The sequence below is a fragment of the Cephus cinctus genome, unplaced genomic scaffold, assembly GCF_000341935.2.
Source record: "Cephus cinctus unplaced genomic scaffold, Ccin1 Ccin1_scaffold0967, whole genome shotgun sequence".
NCBI classification, from domain to species: Eukaryota; Metazoa; Arthropoda; class Insecta; order Hymenoptera; family Cephidae; genus Cephus; species Cephus cinctus.
Window position 1 is genome coordinate 230,012 of NW_014333524.1, and position 20,266 is coordinate 250,277.

The window sequence follows — 20,266 nt, forward strand, 5'->3', positions numbered from 1 at the left end:
TTAAGGTTTTGCACAGGTTCAATTAATTTTCGCTATTTTTCAATGGACTATTCCTGGCAGCCTGGTTTTGGCATCGGCACCAAAAGTAAGGTCGATCGAAGTTGAGATAGTGGTAGTAGTGACTGGCTGAACGCGCAAAGGCTGAAACAGGGTGGAAAAGAGTATGCGAATCTAATATCTCGAAATTGGATTTCTCTAGGATCGACAGGAAGTCAAGTCCGAAGCAAGTGGCGCGTCGACATCCGGTTTGCAGGCTTGCCTATTCTATCCTATGGTAAAATATGACAAAAGGTCAATTCTTTCGGGAGTTGCAAACTTTTGGAACTTCAAGAGGTTGCTAGTACATACAAGCTGGATTCACGTGAAACTGTGGCTAAGGGATGGTGGGAATGATTCTCAGGAAATATGTTGATGTATTCGCGAAGCGACCATCCGCAACCCTACCTACTTTCCACACCCCTCTGTCTGGTTTCCGCGCAACCACACTTAGAATCGAAAAGCATTCAACCGCCCTTTCAAAATACAAACCACCCCCGACAAGCCTCAGGATATGTGACTTCCTGTTGCAACACAAGACTACATTTCTCCATGTCTTTCTGCCCTTGTATTTCTCCCCTATGTGTTTCACTTGTGTACTGCCCCTGGGGGCTAAACTTTTATTCCAAATCGGAAACAAGGGGACGTGCCATTTTCCTTCAGAATTTCGAAAGAAATACACGAAACTTTTTGGCGGAGTAAGTGGGAGGGGGCAGATAGGGTGGGCGGCCTTGGGGAAAAGATACGAGGAGGGTTAAACGGGGGGGGGAGGGTACAACTAAATTTTTTTACGATTTCACGACCGCATTTACGTGAATGAATAATGACGAAAAATATTTCTCGAAAAATACGTACCAATTTCCCGCGAATTCTTTCTGTATTTTGCCATTCTATTACCATAGATAGTACTTTTCTGTTCGCGAACATTATGCATAATTATTAATCGAGTCCGTTCAACGGAAATTGAATATTCCTAGAAGAAAAATATGTTTTTCCGAAAATTCCGATATTTCTCGGTCTATTCACGAGATATGAAAAAAGCGCGTAAACGGAATATGAAATGGCATAAAAAATACGATTCAAACAGAAAAGAAGACATAAGCAAAAATATACCGTAAAAATAATTAGAGGTCTCATAAAAAACAAGTAACGATGAAATCCATAAAAATTTTCCATAAATGACGCGACGATTATTTAAGATTAATGATTTTCATGAAAAATGGGGTTGCAATAAAATATGCTACAATCGTGGCACATCAACGGACGTAAAAGACAAGGGCCATTAATAAGGATGGCATCCGGGGGTAGTTTTGTGGAAATAAAGGGAGAGACCGGCCCGAAGTCGATAGGCAAAGTAAGTATTTATTGAGTGGAAAAACGACGTTCGCGGTCCCTGATGTACGAGGGGCGATTTATTTTGAATGGTTTGTAACTTTAGGGTTTGGTACGTAGGTGATTGGAGAATTCCGGTCAGGGTGAAGGGAGTCAGCGTGGCCGTTCGGTAACGGGGTGGGGTGGAGGGAATTGGTCGGTAAGAAAAGGGGTGGAAATCAGTGCCGGTGGGTTGGTGACCCTGCGCTTAAAATTTATGGGAAAGCCTGCTGGAATTACAGGCGATCTGTCTAAGGAAAAATATACGGATTGCCATTAGGGTTAGATTCCATTTGATTTCTTTTTAAAATCTATTAGTATTTGTTTCTTCTCTTTTTATTTTTTCATTAATCATTTCTCCTTTACAACTTATTCTTTTTATCCGTCAAAATTGTCTCACGAATTATTATCCTATTTTTTTAGATATCGGTTATTATTACGTTCCTTTTTTTTCTTACCGTGTACGTTCAAGTTGATTTCAACTGTCAGAGGCTCCTTCAAGGCTGGACTGCTCGTTTTACAGGTGAACACGGCGCCCAATTCCTTCCTTGTGATTTGCATTTGTAATTTACTGGAACGAGCGCCAATTCCATTTTCATCAACCTTCGAGGTACTGGTGGCTGAAAAATAAGAAGAAAAAAAGAATAACATACGAATAAGTGTAATCGACGTTAACAATAGACGAACGAAAATCTTCTTTATGGAGTACGAAAGACCCATTCGTGGAAACGTCAACTCTTTATGTATAAAAAAAAAAACGTTTTGATGAAATTGTAAGAAAACAAAAAAGCAGCCAATAGCTGCTCTGTCCTTCGAAAGTGGTGCATTCGCAAAGGAAATTTGAATTTAAAAAAAAAGCAGTGGGTATCATGTGATACTTGACTTCAACAATGAATTAAAACATGAGACCAAAGGAACAGAACCAGTTTGTCCACGAAGAGATAACACGGTGCATCAAAATCGTGCTTGAGGACCTATATATTTATCTCTATATTTTTTTTTGGTCATCCAACCATAAGGGATGAATTAAAGAACTTCGAACGTCTTTTAAAATGGAGACATTTCTGCGGATAACAGGAGTCCTCAAGTGACACAAGCCTTAATTGAAGTTTAAGGGCTGTCGAGGCAAGACGTACCTAAGGCCTGCTACGGGAGAAAAAGACGAAGCGGGATTACGTAGAGAAAAGTAGAAGTAGAAATAGTGGTAGTTTTACGAGGGAAGTTTTTCCATTGTGAATGAAAACGATAAAAATCTGGAAGGCGTCGTAAAATCGTTCCCTCGGGGAATCCGAAGGGAAAAAGGAGCGGACCCTTTAAGGGTATAAATTTGATAAGGGGTAGTTTTGGGGTGAAATTCTACGTTAGAAGTTTAGGATAGATCGAAGAGTATCCGAGGGGTGATGAAATTACGAAAAATCATCAATTTAGTGCAATTCCAATGTGCGTGTAATTTCTTATCTTCTTTCGACCCTCAATCCTCTTCCCTCCTACGACCCTGTTTCAGGGTTGTGCTGGAGCTTTAGGTAATCTATGTAAGTCCCATTGCTCATATTTTGTACAGTTAATCTTGCGGACTAAACTGATACCATGTATTCTATCAACAGCTTAGGTCTTTCGCAAACGCAATTAAATATCCCAGTGAACATTTTTCGCCTCTAAATTTTATGAAAGAATTAATTCGGACTTTGCGACAATAGTGCGAGAAAGCAAACATCATACGCAGGCTGTGAAGTTAGTTGCTATACCGCACGAGTATCGTATACAGTTTTTTAAACAAATACAGGAGAAATGTTAGTGAAATAAGAAATCGTATGAACCGTACTACGACCGGGTTCAGGGGCGAAGCCCCATTTTAGGAAGACAAAATTTGGTAAGTTTCATTTCCCTGAATGCCTTTAAACATTGAGAAAAGTCAATAAATTAAAAAAAAAAACAAAGAATTCGCAATGCACTAGAAACATTGTGAGATACTTATTTAACGTCTTTTTTTCGCAGTTATTTTCTCTCATCTTGCTATTTTTCTCGGAAGCGTCGCGAAAGGGGTGAGAACTACGAGACAAGCGGACGAGAAGGAAATTCCGCGTATGAGAATGAAATTGCGTGTGAGTAAAAAATTTCGCCGACATGCGCATGCGCCGTGTCAATAGAGAGCGCCTTACTGAAAAACGCCACTTCGGTTACACTCAGCGAGCACGAAAAGTAGCACTTCTCATGCATGCGTTACAAGAAATAATTATCGATCTATTGATTACGACCAAACGAAACTCGACGTACCAAAATCCATTTCCAATCGAAACGTATATTTTAAGGAACATTCTACCTGTACAACCTCTCAAAGAGTCATCGTTAATTCCTACCGCTGGAGTATTTCACGTCGGATTGGTAATAATTTGAGTACTTTCTAACCTTAGTTACTCATCCACTTTTTATTGATTACGTACTAACTGGGTTCACGACAGTAGCGTGTTGTAGATACAACCGTATCCGTGTTATAATTTATGCTTTCTCATTTTTCTATATATTTTGTCAATAGGGAAAATTTGATGTAAGAAATCAATAAAGCTGTCTTTCCTCTTCTGTTTACCAATCCCCTCCATTTTACCTATTCCGTCCTTACTCTTATATTTTGACTGGAAAACTCCTCCCCGAGCAACTTGCCGCCATTTTCCTTTTCATCCCCCCGAGTCCACTTCCTGGCATTTGTCACAATAACGTCGCCGATTACCGCGGGTCGAATCGCGAAAAGGGTGAGAGACGAAAAATCAATAGATTATCGATAAGAGTTGAGACTGAAATTTACCAAAGCGACAATTTTCCTAAACGAATTTCCAATTTTTCACCCTCAACGTTGGTAGGCGGAAAGCAACCCCACACGTTATCGACCTTCTGGAATTCGGCCAGTTCTCAGGGGTAGCAGTGGATGTCATTGGGCATGGATTTGTATATCTTACCCGAAATATCTATTTTACATTGGTTTTTCAACGTTCCCACAATCATTTTTTTAGAAACATAGCAACAATAAGTTCTATGTAATCTCAAATTTAATTTAAAAAAAAATTCAACGAATTTTGGGATATTTCGAAAACTAACCGGAAGTCATTGATAAGAGGAGACAAAATTTCGTTTAGAATGGTTGAAACGATATTTCCATATCACAATATCCCTAGCGCTATCGCGCGACTGTTCCTACCTTCCCTCCCTCCTCTACAACCCTTATATTTCTTTCATCCCTTTTATCGAAGACTGTCACTGTCTCAAGTGCCTCTCGAGGCCGCGAAGGGACGCAAGATTTCGAATCGTCTCATAAAGGAATAGTGTCTGACGACTATTTCGTAAAGTTCGATTCCTAGATGGGATTTCCCAGGGAGACCCGTGAGTTCCTAAGAGTCCTGGATGTCCCAATAGTCCCGATAAGGGCTACCGTAAACGTACTTTCCTTTTCCCCTAGGCTACCGTTAACCTATGAAGCACTAAGAACTGGTATTAGCAGGACGACTGGGTTATCGAGAGAAGGGAACAGCGGAACGTAGACAAGGAACAGTGGAGAGGAAGAGAGGAAAGAAGCCCAAAAAAGATAGGGGTTCGAGTCCAGCAATATATCCATATAGCGATATTGAAGGGATAGATGGAGTGTAAACGTAGGGTAGGATGCTAGGGAGTTATAAAGTGTGGAATAAAAACCCTAGGATGCATTCATTCGTGAGTAGCCAACCTGGGGGAATTCTCATACTCTCGAGAAAACGTCCGATCCTCTTGGCAAACATTCTTTGCTTTACTTTTGCCAACCCCTTTCCGTTGCACTTTCGCGATACAACTATCTGTCAAGATAAGGGATGGAATAGAAAAGAAACGGAAATGAAAAAATTTATAATTATTTTCACTTACATTACATAACTAAAGCTTCTTTATTTTATACCGTGTTTCATTTATATAAAATGATCTGCTTATAGTCAATCCATGAATCAAACATAAGGTCTAGGTGACTCTTTTGCACTGACAGTCGTATCGATATGGCCCCTCTAAAACCTAGTTTACTTATATACAAATTATAGATATTTCTGTAATTCGTAAATTTTTACTGGAGTTTCAACATTTTTAAGAGTCATCTTCTTTAAGAAAAATCTAACCGGATTAAAGTAAATCGTGGTAGCTTTGGAAATTGAATGGTAATTGGAAAAATAAATTAAAAGAACCAATTGTTCGTGACAAATCGAGTCTCATAATTACCTGGGTTAATGGGTTTTTAATCATTGTAATTTAACTAAGAGGACTGCATTGACGAGGGTGAGAAAGTAGAAAGATTGATTTACAAAGGAAAGAAGGAAAGGTGTGACAAACGCGATTGAATAAAGTGAAGGATCGCGTGAGACGTTTTCGCATCTTCAAGACTGATAAATTAAAAAAAAAAAATGATGAAACGGTAAAAAATAGTAAGAGGGTGGTTTTACAGTTAAGAATCTTCTACTCGCGATACAGGGTTGTAAAAGAGGGTTCATAAATATTTCTTAAGAAACCAAAAGTCTTATCGTCCGCTATCCCCGATTCCCTGCCCTCTCGTGGTATCCCATCTCGCCACGCTGAGAGGGGGGTTTCCATCTTCAGGCTCTATAAGACGGGAGACGGGGAAAGGGAAGGGGGTGAGCTTCGGACGCAGCCGCATAACTCGGCAAACGGAACTCTTGAAATATCGTTTAAGGCCTTGGGACGAAATCTAATTTCCTCCCTTAGAAATTTTATATCGTCCTGCTGCGCGCATATTCCCTAAAATTCACTACCACCCCTAAATCAGTAAGCTAACCATCGTAAGGGTCTGAATTTTTTGCTACACCACAGAGATCTTATGATATCGATAAAAAATGCTTGTCAAAAATAAATTTAATTATCCTTGATCATGTTAAGTAAGGTGTCAGCGAGCTTCCTCTTAAATATTAAAATACTTTATTATTTATTTATTTACGTAACTCACCTTCGAGACGCTGATCATCTCTGTACCACTCCACCTCCGGAACTGGTCTTCCCTTGTCGCTCTCGCAATTCAATATTATTTTGTCACCCTCGTTTATGGGTCCCAATGACGTCCCTGAAGGTAGGGTTGATTTTGACACCTCGTCTATCACTCGAACGTATTTTGGTCGTACTGAAATATAATTGGAAGAACAATTAATATAAATGTTAAAAATTATACATCCGAAAAACAATGTTATTTTTTTTAAATTAGAAAATTTGAAGGTCACAAGGGAATCGATTTTCTGCCAACGTAAATAAATCGACACATGAACGAAACTCTGAATAAGTATCAGCAAGGAATTACAAAGGTAGTACAGTCGATAGGGAATGTAAGCATGACCATTTTGGAAGGTACTTTTGCGCTACCCTGTACATAGGTAGTACCTTTAAGGTAGTTGGTAAAAGAATATTAGAGTTTCTCAGATAGCTGATTCCTTTCAAGAGAGTATTCATAGCTAAATAAGTAATACGGAGGATTGCAGTGGAAAAAGAGGGTTGAGATTCCGGTGCGCTTCTGACTCTTCCATGAATTTCCAGTCTGAGACTCCTAGGTTAAATGGTAGTGGACGAATTCCCTGTAAATGTTGCAGATAAAGATGCGTTCGTAGTCAAGCGAATAATACTTGTAACAAACAAGCAAATACTATTGAGGAGCATTGTGCGTTAATGAAAAAAAAGTTTTTTAAAACTTTTAATAATATAAAACGAGAGTGAATACAATTTTTTTCAATCGTTTTACGTTCATCCCCTACTCATCTTGGATCCCTCTCTTTTGATTTGATCTTTCTTTCATGTTACCTCAATTGGAAATCTCATCCCACGTAATTCGCCACCCGGTCCTTGGAACAAGGATTGAAGTCACAGGCGCGAAATATTCTTCCATGCTCATTTGTTGATATTGGATTTTCTTTCGCCCGCCGGGAAAAAAACCTGCTGCTGACAACTTTCTTAATTTCGAGAAATTCCTATACCAATTGCTCTTAGACACTTGCAATCCTCTTTGTCTCAGTAACAACTTCTCATTTTCACAATATTCAATCCTATGTATTATCTACTGTGTGTTTTGAGCTAGTCATAGAATAAGGGTATCTTTAGAGCGAGTTAGTCTTTGATCGATTAATTAAACTGTAATTCAACATTCCACTTGTCATATTATAATCCAACCACAGTAATCCGCTCACTAAAGTTTATTCATATATGTACATAAGGATTATACAGAGTTTCCATGGTTTTTTAACTACCATCTGGATGCTATATAACATTATAGATTAGGGGTAGCATACGAGGGAAAAATTTAAATAATGAAATCACTTTCGAGTTAAGCTTACTATAGCGATTTATAAGCTTATTATTTGAGAATAGCTTTTACGTTTATGAACATAAAGTTATAATCATCCGTTTATATATCATGAGATTTACGATATGTTGCGTACAAAATTACTTACAGCTAATAGCAATGAAATCAGTTAAGTTTCAAAATAATATCTTTTTCTTGTAATTCAATTTTAAAGATTGTAAACTGAAAAAAAGTTTTACGAGACAAATGTAAATATTATTTCTAGCAATTGAGGCACTATTTAAATTATTATCGATTTGGTGAAAATTAACGTCACTTATTACATTAGAAATTGAACAGCCGTAAGAATAGTACCTCCAATTCCTTAAACTAGAAATCACACAAGTTCCTATTAAGAAAAATATATTATATTGAAATTCAAAAACCTGCAATTTTATAAAATATCCCAAAAAATGAAGAATGAAAAATAAGAGATGCGAGTATGACATTTTTTAGAAAGAAAATGAGAATTAAGTAGATATCGTATAAACCAACAGTGTGTAAGTCACGTGAAAAGGAAAGTAGGTAGTAGCAGTAGATCGTGGATATCCCAGTCGTCAAATTCGTAGAAAAGTTTAATTAAATGCGCAAACCCGTAAATCCCGCTGAGTTTAAGTGACCATTGTAGATTTAAAGGACCGAGTAAAACAGAAGGGGGTAGTTGACGAAGTTGATTGTTAATATATGTATACACAGAATAAATAGCTGTGTCGCTAGCATGCTATTGCTATGGCGTAGAATAATGTCTGTGGTGCGTAGGCCAATGCGCGGGTTAGTCGTAAAGTATAAAGTGGAAGGTTTGTAATGTACATTAAGGTAGCTACATATACACATATTAACTATACGATGATGCTATAGGTCCGTTTTTAACGATACGGAAAGGTTGGTGAAGTACCTTTTCTGATAATAAATTATAAGAGCCACTTTTAGGAGTGGAAAATCATTTGCGATAAACGTTGCCTCCTGCAATTAAAATTTTGAAAATACCATTTCCACATTTTGGACTATAAACTTCAAGTAGCTACATGTACCTTTACTTCGGACCTGTTCAACATTCATTAACAAAGTCATCAGTCTGAAATTGCATTAAAGTTGAAATTACAACTTGAAAAAATTTTTTTAACAGCGTTGCTTTTGATTTTTCTTTTTCAGAATGCAATGCATAATATTTTACGATTTATTCCCGATAATCTAGGAAATGAGCCATGCATGCTCTGAGTGGAGAATAAAAAGTGTAAGAAATTGGAATTGCACTCGATCGAAGTTCAGCGTTCTACTTTCGAGTAAGCCAAAGTAATAGGTTAGCGTTATCAGGAAGGCTGGATGAAACCTGGCGTAAGAGTCTTTTTCATTCGTGGTGGAGTTTTCGAGGGTGAAAGACATCGTAGATCCGCGTAAAATCCCAGTGAGGAATGATGGAGAAGTGAAGGTAAAAAGTAAAAAAAAAAGAAATCCTGGACTAGCTAAATAAAAGGGAGGGTTGAGGTAAAAGAAATTACGGGAAAGTATGTTGGCGAGAGTGACGGTTAAGGGTGAAGAAAGATTTGAGGCCTGTCACCTCGTGCAAATATTTGACCAATCCCTTCTGTGGTACCTTGGGATTGGAATTAAACGGTAAGACATAGACCAGAGGAGTGATGTGTATATATGACATAAGGCTGACGAAGCACTTCCCCTATTAAGTGTAACGGTCCCTTTGATTTATTCCGAAACATTTAACTTTCAAAAACGCGAATAGAAGGGGATGGTTTCTCGTTAACAGTATAAAGTTAATGGGTGAATCTGAAATATGTCTATAATAAAAAGAAAATCTCTAACCCCTCTCTTTGTCGTGACAGGATTAAGGAAATTATTAAAAAAAGCTTACAGGCGCTCTGAAATAAAAGCGATAAAAAAAGAAATTGAAATTTCGAACTCAATCGGGCATAATACTGTAAACACAGTACTGTATCATCAGCAACCCTCGTGGGGAACACGGATCATTAGCTAAAGTTCGACCAGGAATTGGCTCAAATGTTTTTCACAAGCTTTTTTTTATTCACTTCTTTTTTTTTCCTGATGGTGCATACCCTTTCACGAGATGTAAACGCTTTTCAGCTTTGGTTAAGGGTAGTTACCCTATATGGACTCGAGCCCATTCTATTTTCAAAGCCCCATAGAGACCTATATAGCCAGCATTGCCATTTCAACCCTTAACCGTGCTACTTCGGTCAAATGGTGGTCTCGTTACAGGTTGAATGATTTATCGGTTTTCATCCATCCCCTCCCCGAGGATTGGTCGCCATTGGGTGGGACAGCCGAATCCGTTGCAATTTGCAAATTTCTATTTCGGACCTTGAACATTGCGATTTTACGACGCTTTAACTTACGGTTAATGCAGATCGACTCGATATTAGCAAATCTTCGACTTAAACATTCACAAATTATTCATTTAAAGGTCTTTTTCTCCCCCTACTAGCGTAGAGTCGTTCGCACGTAATAATCACAAGTGATGCAAATTCAAACAAATTGAAAATAAAATCATACCTGTCCAAGCAGTATATATGCAAAGGGTATCAAAAGATCACGTAAATATAACCGGAACAAGGGGTTGCTAACAAAAAAAAAGTGGAAAACGAGGACGTTATAAAGAGCAAAGAAGGGTGGAAACGGCAGGAAATTCTGGCTGACCAAAGAAACCGGAATGGTAGGAGGAGCAATCCAGTGGTACCAGTAACATAGCCAGAAACATCAGTTCTGCCAACACAACGATCAGAAACGTTACAGATACCTTCATAAAAGCAACGGCACTAGATACTACCACCACAACAAGCAAAATCATAGCAGTACTACCAACGCAAAAGTAGCACCCCAACCCATCGCTAGTAACGTTAGCAACGAGTACCAACCTAAGGGGAAGCGTCATCATCTCTTTTTTGGACGAATAGGCGGAGTCGTTTGGTTTCCCGAGGGAGCGTGAAATTAAATTCCTTTGCCTTCTCAATTCCCGTGGGATCAGCTGGAATGACGAAAACACTTCGTCACTGACCCGCTACCCTCTTAACCGGTATCCCTCCTTCCACATCTGCACACCACCGAAACCGGAAAGACACGAGAAAGAACCCTAGGCTTACGGTAAGAAACGGAGTACACTTCCTTAGAAATATTTCGTTCGCTACTACCTCATTTGCATCGTCAACTTTTAATTCGATTTAGGATTATTTTATAATTATTTTATACCTCCGTAAATATTTGACGTATTTACGTTGTTATGCAATATTTCCTGCACCCTTTACAATTAGATATACAAATTTTACCAAAAATATTGCAATCTCTATATATACTTATATGATTCACCAAGAATTGGTCAATTGATCATTTAATGCTTATCGATCTACTCTCCCTTTCCTCGACATTGGTTAATAGTATTAAGGTATTACTACGAACCGAAAAATAACAAAAGTTTCAATGTAAGATTTGAACAATCCAGCGTCAACTTTTGAACTGGTACAGTTCACTCACACACGCCCATCCCTGCATCGATAGGCCCACACTAATGTACATTGGATGTAGTAGTGTATACGTATATACACCGAATACAGTCTCAAACGCAATGTTGCCGTGACGCTCTTTTGTCCAGTAGTCGTACGAGAGATTTCGTAATAAATATCGAACTTCTTTCATGTCTATCAATAAATGCTATGAGTAAAAAGTTCTGACTAAAAATCTAAAAAATTCCTAATTTTTTCCTTTGCCGCATACTAGTTTTTCATCGGAATTACGCGGACGAGTCAAATGCAATAAAAAAAACCATGCGCGTTTTATTGGCCAGGTATAGGGAATACGTGTTACGAGTCCTGACTTTAACTCGGAAATACTCGGAAACTGATGAGTGAATCGTGTTAAAAATTTGCAGAGAGATGTACTGCTATACAAATTAGACGTAAAACAAATTTCAGCTCGATTACGCGGTTTTGAGTTTACCGTAGTAATACCTTAAACGTCCATATAGCACTATTGACTAACTGTTAATGAACCTGACAAACTTCAGGTCCCTGGACCGTGAATGGTGCAAGGTCATAGGGGATGATTATAGGACATATGGAAAAATCACAAATGAAGTTTTCGGAAAGGTGGATTTAAACTCGGGAATTTCACGTGCATCCCTCGAGCATTTAATGCTAATTCAGGATTGGTTGTAATCTCTCTTCTAGAGGGTTAATCTATTTTTTTTCTGACATCTCGTTATGATGAAACCAGTTGAGCTTGTCAGTAGCTACTTGAAATTTTCATGTGAATACTTCAAACGAAAATTATTTCTACCCGAAAACTTTGCTGAGAAAGTCACAAAATAAAAAATCAATCCATCGCCATGGTTGCGCTTCCGTTTTAATTGGATGATAAAATTTGCACGATTAAACCAACCCCGGAGTTTAACTAATTTGGCGGACAAAGAAGTGGGAGCAACCACCGGAGATAGGGATGATGAGTATACTACACTATGGATAGATATGGCAGTAGGGTAGTAAAGGAGAAGGTACTTCCACAGTACCCGTTGTTGAACTTTCCAAAGTAAACCCTTTGAGGATTTTGAAATTACTTGAAAATCAATTATTTACAATATAAACTAACAAGCAAGTCTTTTTGACTTTTGCAAAAGACAAGCTCTACGAAAAGGCAGTTCCAATAATTTAGATATAAAAAGGATTCATATTTAATCGAGATAAAAGAAGACTAGATCCAGATAGAATCACAGACATGAGACCGTTCTGAGCCCTTTCTCGTATTAAAACTTTGCACTACGGTGTTTAGTTGATGCTAACAATTTGTGTTAGACACAAATATCAAAAAAAAATATGAAAGGGTACGAAAGTAAATATCAAAAGTATTTTCCAAAACTGCTGTAGAATAAGTTCCATGTCTTTTATTTCATCTTATTTATTTTCTTTATGCCTTTTTTTACACCTTCATCTGTTATCAAGTAGTCTGGAGTCAAGCTACTGGAATCGAATTTTGACATCACAGATGAGTTAGGTATTGATGTACATAGTTGGCAAGCAACGAAATATTATCCGTCTTGTTTGAGGAACGTGCTCTCTCGCAGAATTCAAGACGGCGAATAATGCTTACCTGTATAAGAGCCTATTGTCTCACGAGGAAGACGTGTGTTAAAGTGGTAGAAATCGAACAGACTGAATATATACAAAAACAGCAACATTCAGGATTATCGCATCAACAGAAGACAACTAAAATTGCATAAGCTTCTTTTTATAGCAACAACATTTGATTTTGTTATATCCTTTCGTTTACCCTATACACTTTATGACCGGACGCTGTTCGTTTGAAAACTCTAGCTCTGTTGTTAACAATGTATAATTTATTTCCTAAGCCGTTAGATGGCAGCACTGACTTACACATTAAAAAACACGAGTTATCACGCGTCAAATGTCACGTAGAATTTTCGAAACTGCACACCCGGATTTTAACGTTTAGGGAATATAAAGAACGCATTGCGGGAACAAAATTTTCAAAGAATCCCTTAGGGAAAGCGTCAGAATCTCGACAGGCTAAACCTTCACTCCGATAGCCTAGCTAAGGTGGATTTGGTATTTATTATATATTTCTTCTTCCTTCAGCCTCTTCTCTTTTTTTCTTGCCCAAGCAAACTTCGGCAAAAGGCTAGACGTTATATCCGTTATGATGTGCTCTTACCGACGAAATTCAGCCCTTCTATACTGAAGGCGTGTGCTAGGGGTGGAAAAAGAAAAATGAACCTAAGAAATGGGGTAGTGATTTAGCTAGGCTGCAACGCTGGTAGATACGTGTACAACATCACTCATGTGACCAGAACACCTGAACGGATATTCAATAGAGATTTTCACATATTATTGTCTTTTTTTTTTAAGGGTCACTTGGCGTCTTGAAAAATTGACTTGTGTCAGTCTTCGTTTTCTACTCATTCCTATCCCACAGGACACATCGTGCGCGTCGTCCCGCTCACAATGAAAAGTTAAGCTGACACTTTTTAATATAACAGACGTTATAAGTGAAAGATTCACATTGGCTAAGTTGCGGACTTTTAAAATCTATAAGATCTTTCAGAAACAATTCCCAGAGGCCAAGGCTGTTTGATATACTGGGTAACGCAGGAGGCTTTCCGAAGTAATATATTTTAAATCCGTAACTTTCTTTCCACTTCTCGAGGGTTCCCAAGATTTTTAATATAATAAATGTAAGTTCTAATAACAGAATATAAAAACAAATGAAAGAATTTCATAGTGACATGTCCAGCAAAAGGATATGGAAATTGAGAAAATAAAAGAAGAAAGGGATACCCAAATGAATAAATAAATCAGTGAACACAGAAAACCAAAAATGTCAAATACGTCAAAGAATTTTCGTAAGTATGAGCTTACGTAAGGAAATCTGCTCTAAAGGTCAAATATCCTTCTATCGTAATATTACAAACGTCAAGACGAAAGGAGAAAAGAAAAATAAATAAGGAACTGAAATTCAGTCAGAAATATCGAATTTCCTATAAGCTGTCACGATTTCAATCACTATAGCGTATACACAATTTCTAAAAAATGTTAACCTTCCCGATCGTTCAATGATCAATCTAAAAACTTGAAATAATCAGACCTACCTTTATTTTCTGATATAATCTAAAATCTCTTGGAATGCTAATGATCGCAGATTAATTATCCCAAAAGTCGGAGCAGTAACTTTAATAAAAAACGAAATAACAAATTTTTCTTCCATTCAAAAGCAAGCAACATGAATCGTTAATCTCCTTTAATATCATCATGTAAACTTATTGTTATCAAATGATACAAATTTTCGTTCAACTTTCAAAAATTCATTAAAACTATTGATTTTGACAAGCTTAAAGTTAATTATTATAGATTCATAAGCTAGCAAATTGTTTATAATAAATCTCGATTAATACAATGATACATGGTCATTTTAATGCAAGCAACGGATATTACAATACACTACAAACAGAAGGTATTTCGGTTTGGTAAAAATTTATCACTTAAATATCGTCCTACCTTTCTTAATCTCAATATTGTTATACGTACGGTGATAGAAGAAAATTTGTATTCAGATAAAAGGGAGTATGGGAAATATCTGAAAAAGGTTTTGGTCATTTTCATATACCCAAGACATTGTTCAGGATGAATTGTAAGAAGGGTCTTTGACAAGGACATAGAGGTTTAGGTTGTTTTCACCGGTTGGTCGGTCGCTCGACTAACAAGAGTACCGTTATGGCAGTGCAACCTGCAGGATATATTATCCTTGGCGGTCAGCAAGCGCAGTAAGCCGCATTAGTACGGGAGACTCTCATAATTAACCATTATACGTTAATTAGAAATTATTGGCGTACTTACTCTGCCGCGACAGAAGCTACATAATTCAATGAGTTTACCGGAAGCTAGCATTCGACTTGCCGAAATTAGGTATACGGCATGTGGGATACATGAACAGATGCAAGGGATGAATGTGTTTGCGCACCCCCTTCCTCCCTTAGCCAAATGAGTTTAAATTATGAAAAACGATATTCTTCGCTGTGTTTGGAATTCCTAATTTTTTTTATAATGAAATATTCTACGCATTTAGAAACGTCCGAGCGTAACGCACGCGATCCGCTACATCTGATTTTACGTGTCTGACTCAGCACGACATTAGTTTACTTTTTGCGTACCGTTATAAAGTGTTGCACGTCGTTACTATTACACGTACGTGCAATGTAGCCGCAATTCTAAGAATTATAGGGAATTTAAAATATAACGTGACACATGAAAAATGATCAGATAAATTGCAAAATTGAAATTGTCAAAATTTCGTGCTTCACATTCCCGCGTGAAAAAACAATTTTAGCATAGGTAAATATTACAAATAAAATTCAGGAACCCTCAAACTGATAATACATATAAATACGTATCTATGAAAGGTCATATACACCCAATTTCAAGCTTGCACTTTCGAAAATTAATATTTGCGTATACTCTTGCACGTGAATATTTTTCATCATTGCCAGTCAAAGAAATTTTAATTCTGATTTAAAAAAATACTGAATTTCGTTCATTTCAAAAATAAATTTTTTTTTCAAAGTCGTTCGACACCGATTATTCATTGGATTCAGTCATGTAGGCGTTACGAATATGCATATTGGCCACAGCGCAGAGGTACTGGTCAGTGGGTGGCTAAAGGGGTGGCTTCGAACTGGTTAGGAGTTGTTACTCCAGCCGATGAGATATACCGGATAAACAGTAACGGGCTCGATCGATCGCAGTATTTAAATGGTCCTGAGCAAATGTTGATTAATGTACTAAAAAAACTGGGTTGAAGTGAAAATCCACGTTGAGGGGACCGGGGATGATATTTGGTCCAAGATAACGTAAGTCCGACCAAGAATGAAAGGAAAAGTCGACGGGAACTAGTCAATAAATTCCTAAGGCTTTTAAACTACGCTAATCAAGTAGGCGATAATTGGCGACGGAAAATAGGGGATGATCAATAATTGTCGACCTCTGAAAGGTGAATTAAACAAGGTGCGGCTCGTTACGCGCCGCGCACCCCAGCTATTCAATGAGCACACTCTAAGGGTTGATGGCATATGGGCCTCGGTCACGAGACGTATTATATATTAGCTGTTTCAGGTCTCTTTTAAGTAACTGCCCTTACTGACTACACTAACCCACTATCGATAGTCAGTCACCCTCAGTGTGGCATCTAGAACCTAGCTGGACTCGAAGGGTGTTACTACAGCACCAAAATAGAGGGGTTGGTTCTAGCTCTCGTGACACGAATGTCGCATTGCTACCCCCGAAATGTCGAACGCTCCTATTGTCCCTCTGCATTGCCGCAGGCGAAACCCTTAAAGCCGAGCTATCCAGCAATCCCTTTAAGGATCGGAAACTCTAAATACACCGACTTAGTCAACTTTTTACATATCGTCAAATTCAATTACAAGGATTTATAAATATTACTAATAGAGACTTGGGGGGTGAAAAAGTTTTCTAGAAACTCATTCCAAACAGTCAATATATTTATAGGAATGTTTTTCGATGTAACTCACGTAACGACAATTGACGTAATATTTAACTCACGGTGAAAAAAAAAATCTGACTCGCTTCATGCATCGCAAGCGAGACACATTGTTTTATGTAATATCAAGTAATATAAAGGGTCAGGAGGCACGACAATATAATCCCATGAAGAATCGTAGCCATTTCGCAAAGATAATATAGAGCGTATTTCAAAACTTACCGCGACTCCTGCAAGCGTCGCTGCAGCCTTTGTCAGACAGAATACCAAAAAAAGACGCCACGCTGTTTCAGAGAGTTCGCAGTGAGTTGTGAAATACGTCCGTAAAGCCACAAATGCCTTATATTCCATTCCGCGAATTCTTTTTGAATCTGTGGATATAGTATTATTTCCTTATCGAACTCTTTGGTGACAAAGGGAGAAACGGAGAGGAGGGATAAGAGAGTGGTACGAGAGATAAAAAAAATCTCCAAATCATTAGAAAGATATCTGATGTTGACTAGTTTATTGGTAACTAATTATTAGTTTATTGTCAAAATATTTTTGGATTAGATCACCACATTGGATAGAAAAGACATAAAAATTGTATATGACCTTATCATATTTTGTCAAAATATAAAAATATGAAAATAAAATATTGATAATGCTTATATTGTTAAAAATAAAAAACAAATTTTCATATTAAAGTTTATCATGCTTAAGTTTCGCGAAGATAGAGCGAAAGGGATTTTAGAATCTAAAGGGAGAAAAAGGAATGTAATGGGTACAAAGTCACTTTTAATAAAATCCCCCGCGCTCTATGTAAGTTTTATACGAAAATTTAAGCATGACATTTCCTCCATAAGTCAAAGTCAACGTCAAAGAACTTTCTTGTCGGCAAGAGATCAAAGAGCTCCTTCCATCGTTTCGAGAAGAATCTAATGAAAAATCATCCAAGTGTCGTACGCCGTATTTAAATACAAAGTAGAAAAACTCAGAGGCAGACATCCAGCCATTAAGATAAATTCTACTGTGAGGATGAGTTAAAGTTAATCCATTTTTTGTCCAAGGCTAATTTATAATGCTAATTCCACGTGCGATCCTTAGTCCATGCACGGGTCAGTGTATTTGGATCACGGCATATGCATATATTTATAAAACCAAGCATAAGTTATATTAAGGGTAATTCAACAGAAAATTCTTTCATTGTTTTACCTAAAATTTCTTTCAGAGAGCATTGTCCCTCTAACGATTACATAGTTATCATTATTTTATTTTATCACAACACGACCGACTAAGTCCTTTCCTTGTTGTACTTTAATACGAAAAAAATTGCAGCCACTCCATGTTTCATCATTTTCAACATACGTTTTCCGTAAGGGACTGTTCGATACATTTTAATGAATTAAAAGTCACTTACCAGTTACGGTAAGGGCGATTTGTTGCATGTAATTACATTCACGATTGACAGCCGCATAAGTAGGCTCGCACTTGTACAGTCCTTCGTATGTTAATTTGATGTTTGGTATTTTCAATAAAATTGTCGTCGCGTTGGCCTCGTTGATTATCTCGGCCCTGAAATTTGGAAAAAAATAATTATTATCGGGTAAAACAATTTTGCCTACTATATAAAGTTCTTCGAGTCAAGTAGCCCCATCAAAGATGGTTTTTACCGTAAAAGTCAAATGACACGTGCTAACTTCAAACAGTATGCTTAATCCGAATTAATCTGTATGACCAGTAAAAACAATAAATATAAATTTGTACGTTTTATTTTTATTTTCGAAACTGATCCGTATTTCATGTCAAAGTTTTCAGCATTGATTGCGGCATTCTTCATTCCCCTGAAATTCAAAGAGCCAGGACATTTCGTTCCCTTTGAAAATATCATCGATCTCGGTATAATTAACCAAATTAAGCGATCGGCCATTCGAGCTGACGGGACAATGGATACCCTGGTTAGAGGGTTGCAAGGGAAACTAGAATGGTTAGCGTAACGGGGTATATGGCCAGGAGGGATTGTTGGCAGCAGTATCTGTAGGCAGCTTGGGGGATGAAAATGAGCAGATTGGTAACATGTCAAAATCACAGGATACTGAAATGATTATACTATACATTACCGGTAAGAGTGCAGCAAAGCACTTTTACGCAAACACACATCATACACGTATTACTATTATATAATTGTCAAATGGTTGCGCATGCGCTTACGGTTCTATAGAATTTTACAAATGGCTACCATATATTTAGTTTACCGCCGCTGGACTAATACGGAATTTCTCATTATCAATACTGGGTTTACCTAAGATTCCTCATTTTGAATCCCTTGCGTAATAACTCTCACGATGCCCAATAATCTGCGTCTAACAAGGTATCGAGCATTTCAATGAAATCTTCTTGAAAACAGACTGCATTCCCGGATGAGGAATGTACATTCCCCCCCTGCCCACCTCCCGATATGTATTTTCCCATTACATGCTTCTAGTACTTATAGTAGCAGATGATATGAATTAAAGTTACTTCTCTGTTGAGCATTCAATAAATTCGTAAGGATGTTATAACTCTTGTAGGATCATGTTTGAGTAATTTTTGTACAACTAAAAAACTGTAAGTCGCGTGACGATAACGAGGCTTAATATAATGCTATTAATCAGGACTTCAACGTACACATTGCTACTAATGATACTTTGTCAAGCATCTTATTACTAGCTCTCTAGACATTAATGGGATTAACAATGTTCAACGGAGTTTCTCTAGAAGCTCTTTGGAGCAATAATCCTTACAAAAACATTAACAACTTTAGAAATGCCACGGTATCTCGCGAGATACTTATTAGGCTCAAATATCAAGTAGATGCTTATACCGCGAAGTGGCAGTAAACTTGTCAGCAAACTAGTGACGTGGGTCTCCAGGTCAAATTTGGATTTGAAAATGAACTACCCTCGTTAATGAAGGCAGCCAGGAAATTCCGTAACGAATTGTGCCAGACTTAAGGGCTACAGAGAGTTCAGGCAACCCTTATTACGTGTCATGTAAGCATACCATACATTGAAATAAAACAATATTTTTTGAAAATATATCATTTTATAATTAGCCATACAAAATTTGATAAATACAAAAAATAGACAATAACTATCAGCACCTTCGCACAGTATAGCTGGGGATGTATTGTCGCTGATAATAATTATTGTCCTACCCTGTATATACAGGGCGTCTCACCGAAAGTGTACACATCGATTATTTCCGTTACTATTGAATATTCGATTGCAGCGCCGCTACAGAATTTAGGATTCGCGCGCTTAATTTCGTAACCAAAGATTGTTCAATAAATTTACTTCTCAATAACTTAGAAATGGTTGTATGGATTTTAGTCTGCAAGGTATTAAAATGTTAAGAAAAAAAAAACGCGCTACATTTTCTTATCTTAACAGAAAATGATGTTCCATTAAAAAAAAAAAAAAAACATAACATGTTGTAACTGGAAATCGAATGCATATAAAAAAAAAA

The 20,266-nt window shown here is 37.4% G+C and overlaps 1 protein-coding gene across 19 annotated transcripts in view; it reads right to left on the reverse strand.

Moving 5' to 3' along the window:
* LOC107271413 (hemicentin-1) overlaps positions 1–20,266 on the reverse strand; it is a 113,641-nt gene that overhangs the window by 32,403 nt on the left and 60,972 nt on the right. For all 19 annotated transcript variants that reach the window (XR_001538639.2, XM_025088651.1, XM_025088656.1 and 16 more), the window contains 3 exons: positions 18,180–18,334; positions 6,374–6,544; positions 1,866–2,027 (listed from right to left, as the gene is read on the reverse strand). Coding sequence is in view for 18 of the 19 variants with exons in the window: in XM_025088651.1 (XP_024944419.1) it covers positions 1,866–2,027; positions 6,374–6,544; positions 18,180–18,334 (488 nt within the window). In the remaining variant the exon portion in view is untranslated. The remainder of the gene's footprint in view (positions 1–1,865; positions 2,028–6,373; positions 6,545–18,179; positions 18,335–20,266) is intronic.